Source organism: Anguilla anguilla, chromosome 1 (assembly GCF_013347855.1).
Source record: "Anguilla anguilla isolate fAngAng1 chromosome 1, fAngAng1.pri, whole genome shotgun sequence".
Classification (NCBI taxonomy): Eukaryota; Metazoa; Chordata; class Actinopteri; order Anguilliformes; family Anguillidae; genus Anguilla; species Anguilla anguilla.
Window position 1 is genome coordinate 86,953,379 of NC_049201.1, and position 6,183 is coordinate 86,959,561.

General features: G+C 46.4%; 1 protein-coding gene across 5 annotated transcripts in view; it reads left to right on the top strand.

The window, feature by feature from the left end:
• Window positions 1–6,183, top strand: part of LOC118232866 (collagen alpha-1(XVI) chain-like) — a 54,398-nt gene that overhangs the window by 35,172 nt on the left and 13,043 nt on the right. For all 5 annotated transcript variants that reach the window (XM_035428084.1, XM_035428055.1, XM_035428093.1 and 2 more), the window contains 10 exons: window positions 126–197; window positions 1,712–1,765; window positions 1,993–2,025; window positions 2,339–2,449; window positions 2,709–2,738; window positions 2,836–2,916; window positions 3,084–3,119; window positions 3,572–3,607; window positions 3,717–3,770; window positions 3,897–3,950. In XM_035428084.1, the coding sequence (XP_035283975.1) occupies window positions 126–197; window positions 1,712–1,765; window positions 1,993–2,025; window positions 2,339–2,449; window positions 2,709–2,738; window positions 2,836–2,916; window positions 3,084–3,119; window positions 3,572–3,607; window positions 3,717–3,770; window positions 3,897–3,950 (561 nt within the window). The remainder of the gene's footprint in view (window positions 1–125; window positions 198–1,711; window positions 1,766–1,992; window positions 2,026–2,338; window positions 2,450–2,708; window positions 2,739–2,835; window positions 2,917–3,083; window positions 3,120–3,571; window positions 3,608–3,716; window positions 3,771–3,896; window positions 3,951–6,183) is intronic.

Consider the following 6,183-nt stretch of genomic DNA (forward strand, 5'->3'; position numbering starts at 1 on the left):
ACAAAACAAAAACAGATACACGCACATACACACACACACACTGAGGGTTTGAGGTATATACATAATATAATGTAATATAAAAGTTGTGATTGCTGCTCAGTTTTCACTAGACTTCTATGTTTCAGGGGCCCCCAGGACCCCCCGGCCCCCCCGGCCCTCCGGGGCCAGCAGGCTCTGATGGTTCACCTGGAGGGCAGGTAAGAGCTGCGCTGGCCAGAGGTCAAAGTGCACGGTCATGGCCACTCCCCTCTGATACAGCCCCTCTCCGTTCCACAGTCACTAGGACTCATCTCTTCTGCTGGAAGGACTCATAATGCTACTGCAGTCCTACAGTCACTAGGACTCATCTCTTCTGCTGGAAGGACTCATAATGCTACTGCAGTCCTACAGTCACTAGGACTCATCTCTTCTGCTGGAAGGACTCATAATACTACTGCAGTCCTACAGTCACTAAGACTCATCTGCTGGAAGGACTCATAATGCTACTGCAGTCCTACAGTCACTAGGACTCATCTCTTCTGCTGGAAGGACTCATAATGCTACTGCAGTCCTACAGTCACTAGGACTCATCTCTTCTGCTGGAAGGACTCATAATGCTACTGCAGTCCTACAGGCACTAGGACTCATCTCTTCTGCTGGAAGGACTCATAATGCTACTGCAGTCCTACAGTCACTAGGACTCATCTCTTCTGCTGGAAGGACTCATAATGCTACTGCAGTCCTACAGGCACTAGGACTCATCTCTTCTGCTGGAAGGACTCATAATGCTACTGCAGTCCTACAGTCACTAGGACTCATCTCTTCTGCTGGAAGGACTCATAATGCTACTGCAGTCCTACAGTCACTAGGACTCATCTCTTCTGCTGGAAGGACTCATAATGCTACTGCAGTCCTACAGGCACTAGGACTCATCTCTTCTGCTGGAAGGACTCATAATGCTACTGCAGTCCTACAGTCACTAGGACTCATCTCTTCTGCTGGAAGGACTCATAATGCTACTGCAGTCCTACAGGCACTAGGACTCATCTCTTCTGGTGGAAGGACTCATAATGCTACTGCAGTCACACAGTCACTAGGACTCATCTCTTCTGGTGGAAGCACTCATAATGCTACTGCAGTCCTACAGTCACTAGGACTCATCTCTTCTGCTGGAAGGACTCATAATGCTACTGCAGTCCTACAGTCACTAGGACTCATCTCTTCTGCTGGAAGGACTCATAATGCTACTGCAGTCCTACAGTCACTAGGACTCATCTCTTCTGGTGGAAGGACTCATAATGCTACTGCAGTCCTACAGTCACTAAGACTCATCTGCTGGAAGGACTCATAATGCTACTGCAGTCACACAGTCATTTCCCATCCTTCTTTGAGCGTCTGAAAGAGCCATGCTGCTTCTTGTTTTCTGTCTGCTGTGTTACAGATGACACAGGAAGTGCCACTACCTTTGAAAAGGACCCTGGCCTCATGTTTTCTCACATACATACTGTACAAATACTTTTCTGTAAATCATTTTCAGTTGGATAACTTCTACCCCCACAGCAGATTTTTTTATGTTGCCCTTTAATTAAGAGTGTAATGAAACCTGACCTTCTGGTGCATTGATCTCTCTATCTCTCTTCCCTCCCTCTCTCTCTCTCCCTCCCTCCCTCCTTCCCTCCCTCTCTCTCTCTCTCTCCCTCCCTCCCTCCTTCCCTCCCTCTCTCTCTCTCAGGGCGTCCCTGGTAATGACGGGGCCCCTGGGCAGCCAGGTCTACCTGTTACTCCGGTGAGTCCGTAGCACAGGCAGGTGGCAGGCAGGTGTTAGCATTAGAAGGTCTTACCCTGCCCACTGACTCTGGGTAAGCTTTAGCTGTCCTGATAGAATGGGTCAGTTTTGGATCAGGTTTGGATTGGCTGATCCAGGATCAGTGCTAGTAGGCAATGCTGTTTCACAGACAGACAGCGGTTATGTTGTGGTCGTCATGGTGACGGTTGCTGATCTGTCCCTAACAGACTCCTCTCCCACTCCTCCAGACCAACCTCAAGGTGCGTCTACATGGTGTCCATAGAAACCACTGAGCTAACAGTAACGCACACATGCATATGCATACACATGCTCATATTTTCACATGTATGCGCTTTTCTTCCTTTGAAAAGTGTGCATGGGCATTTGTGTGTATGAGTGTGTGTGTGTGTGTGTATCTGCATGTGTGTGCGAGTGTGTGTGTGTGTTTTAACCTCTGTCTGTTATAGGTGGTATATGGGGCTGTGTGTGTGTGTGTTATAATCTCTGTCTGTTGTAGGTGGTATATGGGGCTGTGTGTGTGTGTGTGTGTGTTTTAAGCTCTGTCTGTTTTAGGTGGTTTGTGAGGACTGCACTCTGGGAGGTCCGGGTGTGCCGGGTGTGAGGGGTATAAAAGGAGAGAAGGGAGAGCCTGCAGAGGAGGGGCTGCCTGACGACTGTGAGCGTGTGAGTACTGCTCCCTCCAGCAGGGGGCAGCGTGGGGCATGCAGTGCACAGGGGTGTGAGAACCAGGGCTAAATATGGGACAGGGTAGGTGGAGCCCGGAGGGCCGGGGGGGCGGGGGCAGTTGGCTGAGCTGTGATTGGATGCTGTGCTGTTTGATTGGGTGTGGGAGGGGTGCAGTAGGAGGGACCGATGGGTGCTGAGCCGTGATTGGCTGCTGTGCTGTCTGGCTGTGGACTCATTCTGTTTGCTGTTTCTGCAGTGCATCCCGAGTCATCCGAGTGAGGAAACGGTGAGTATTTTGTGTGCGTTTTGTGTCATTGATTGGTCATGTGAGAAGTGCACAGCGTGTTTTCTCTCTCCTGATTGGTTGGCTGTGTTTTTTCCAGCCGTCGTTTGGGGGTTCGGGGTGCCATGGGGTGCCAGGGATTCCTGGTCCGCCAGGACCTCCCGGTCAGAAGGGGGAGCAGGTGAGCAGGGTGGGGCGGGTCAGGGCACGAGGGAGCGGGGCAGGGCAGAGAGGGGCGGGGCAGGGCAGTGACGTGGGGCAGTGGGTCATCTGGAAAACATCCAGCTCACGTCTACTGGTGACCTGAGGATGACAGCATCTTAATTTTCCTCTTCCTCCTGTCTCCAGGGTCCGAAGGGACTCAGTGGCCCCATTGGACAAGGGGTGAGTGTTCAGCATCATCATGACTCAGTAGGGTAGGGTATTATTATTAGGGAAAGCACTATTGTTAGTTGGTAGAATATTATTAGGAGATCTGTTAATTAATCATGCTTTCACTGAATGCACTGATCCATTTGTGTTCACTGATCACACTCGCAGAGATATGGATTCACGCATATCATGTGATTTTTAGATGGATTTTAGTATTTTCAGTGGGAAAGAATCAGAACATGGGAAGATCTGCTTGAGAAGAGAGCCCCTGCAGGTGTTTCAGTCTTTCAGGAAGTCTCCAGAATGAGGTCGTTTATGTGACTGCGTGAAGAGGCCCTTCTGTCCTGTGGAGCGGAGTGGAGTGGGTCTGACAGGGAATTTGTGGGCATTGGTTGGAGTGTTGTGCGGTTGTCATGGTATCTCCAAATTGTGCTGTCCTTCTCACTGCCTGATTGCCTCCTCAGGGACCTCCAGGGTTCCAAGGCCCTCCTGGGAAACTGGTAAGTACCTCTCACCAGCTACATCTGCACACACACACACTCACACACACACTCTCTCTCTCTCACACACACACACACACCTTACCTGTGGAATTGTGCTCTTTTCCAGGGGCAGAAGGGGGAGAAAGGCCAGCCAGGAGAGCTGGGAAGGAAAGGACAACAGGTGAGTTCCTTCTGTACCTGTTCCCCTGTGTGTGCCTGCACACCTGCGGGTGTGTGAGGTCACTTCCATGTGAAACAGGAAATGCACCTGTATGTCTGAGCTCTCCTCCCCCTCTCCCCTCCGCAGGGCTCTCCAGGGAAGCAGGGCTATCCAGGAGCGCTGGGCCCCCCTGGGATTTACGTAAGACCCCCTCCCTCCCTCACACACTACACACTACACACTCTCTCTCTCTCTCACACACTACACACTACACACACACACTACACACACACTCTCACACACTACACACTCTCACACTCACACACTACACACTACACACTACACACTCTCTCACACACACACACACACACACACACACACACACTCACACACACACACACACACACACACACACACACACACACTACACACTACACACACACACACACACACACACACACGTACACACTCACACGCACACACACACATACAGAGGTACAGTGGTACAAAGGGAAATATTGTGGGGTTCTGACAGTAGGGGGCAGCAGAGTGTAATTTGTCCTCATAAGATGACCCTCCATTATTCTGCAGTGACAAATTGCAGTTGATGTCACACCACGTTGTATTTCGGAGTGACTCACCGTCTTTAGATGAATTCTTAGCTCTGTGATTTGGAGATATCATTCTTATATGGGAAAAATAAATCCCCAGCTAATATTTGGCTGGTGTCAACTGGTATACTTTTTAGTTAGTGGTCAGCATAGCTGGCATTCAAATATTTTAATGGATCTGGCAACTCTCTTATTATATTATAATATAATATCATATCATAACAGCCTGCAATGTAAAACTCATGTAAGACCGTAATAAGGAGGTAAAACTCATTTTGGCACTTTTTCAGAAACCATATTTTGACAGTTTATTTTTCATGTATAATGTCATAAATTCTACCGTATAATATAATTACAACATTTAAATCACTAACTTGTGAGAAAATAATGGCTGTTTATTCGGTTTTAAAAATCAGGGTTATCCTAACCCTAACCCTCTACTGTGAAATCACTCTGGTTGGAGGGGTATGCATCACTGCACACTGGCAGCAGGTTGGGATTGAAAAGGAGCTTGTCTCCTTTTCACCGTAATTTAAAAAATGCCCATTTGTAAAACTAAAATGCTTTATACCACACTAGACAAGATCTAGCCTACATATAAAAATCTTGTTGTTCAAATTGGGTTTTAAATATGTGAAAGTATGAATAAATAATAAAAGATTAACATCTAAAACATTTAGCAGTTTTTTTGTATAATAAAAATTGTAATAATGCCTTCATTGCAATTAATTTTTTTTAAATTACCCATTTGATTTCAGTCCAGAGTTAAGTGCAGGCACAAATGCTCGTTAACAGTCAAATTAACATTTTAACATCAAAGGTGAAACATTGTTGAACTGTCAGTGCACTTTGAGAACTTAATTGCGCTATGTACTCTAATTTTGTTAATCTGCTTGTAAAATGACCAGTTAAATGGAGTCCAGATTCCAGTTTTGTTTTATGTTTGTGTGTGATTACGTTGCTGGCAGAACGTTCAGTTAAAAAGGCAGTCAGCAGCAGTTTGATGTCCTTTTTAAAAAAGGTTCAGAACAGGCAGAAGACCAAGACAGTCAGGCATACACTAACCTAGGGTACTTCAGGAGAGAAGTCATTTGCAAGATTTAGTCCGCGGTTGCAGCAGTGGCATGCTAACACTAGTTCTGCTGCAGCTGCAGAGATATTCGGCTTTCAATGAAATCAGCACTGAACTTTTTTTTTTTTACTCAAGAAAGGTGACTGTCCAATAATGTTAATCCAGCGACACTGAAGTGGAGACTGATAAAGAACTGCCGTAGCTGTTTGAGAAACATAAGAGAAATGAAGGTGGCCATAAAACTAATTAGCTGCTACCTGTGATAGTCAGTTCCTGCCAGCTCGCTAATAACTTTTTCATGTATTTTTTTAAGGAGGTGAACTTTTAGATGTTTTTATTCAATCATACTCAGTAATATAGGCTAACTCTTACAATTTAGCACAGTTTGACAAATTTTGACATTTGTGCCATTTTCTTCACACCCTCGATGCCAGACAGTAGTCTGGTGTTGATACCTAAGTGTGAACGTGTCTGTCTCTCCTCTGGCCCACTATTTAGCAACTGAATGATGAAGGAGGGGAGGAAGGATATTATTCTCTGATTTTTATTCTTATTCTCTGAGCATCAAATATTATCAACTGAATAAACTACAGTCACACTGTAGGCTACTGTAGGCTATTGTGCTACCATGGAGATGAACCCACACAAACCAATTGGCTGTATGTGAGAAAAGGGGTTTTAATCATATTAAAACAGAAACTACAGAAGGCCTCTGATACTGTAAGTGAAGCACTACCATAGTGGGATGAAA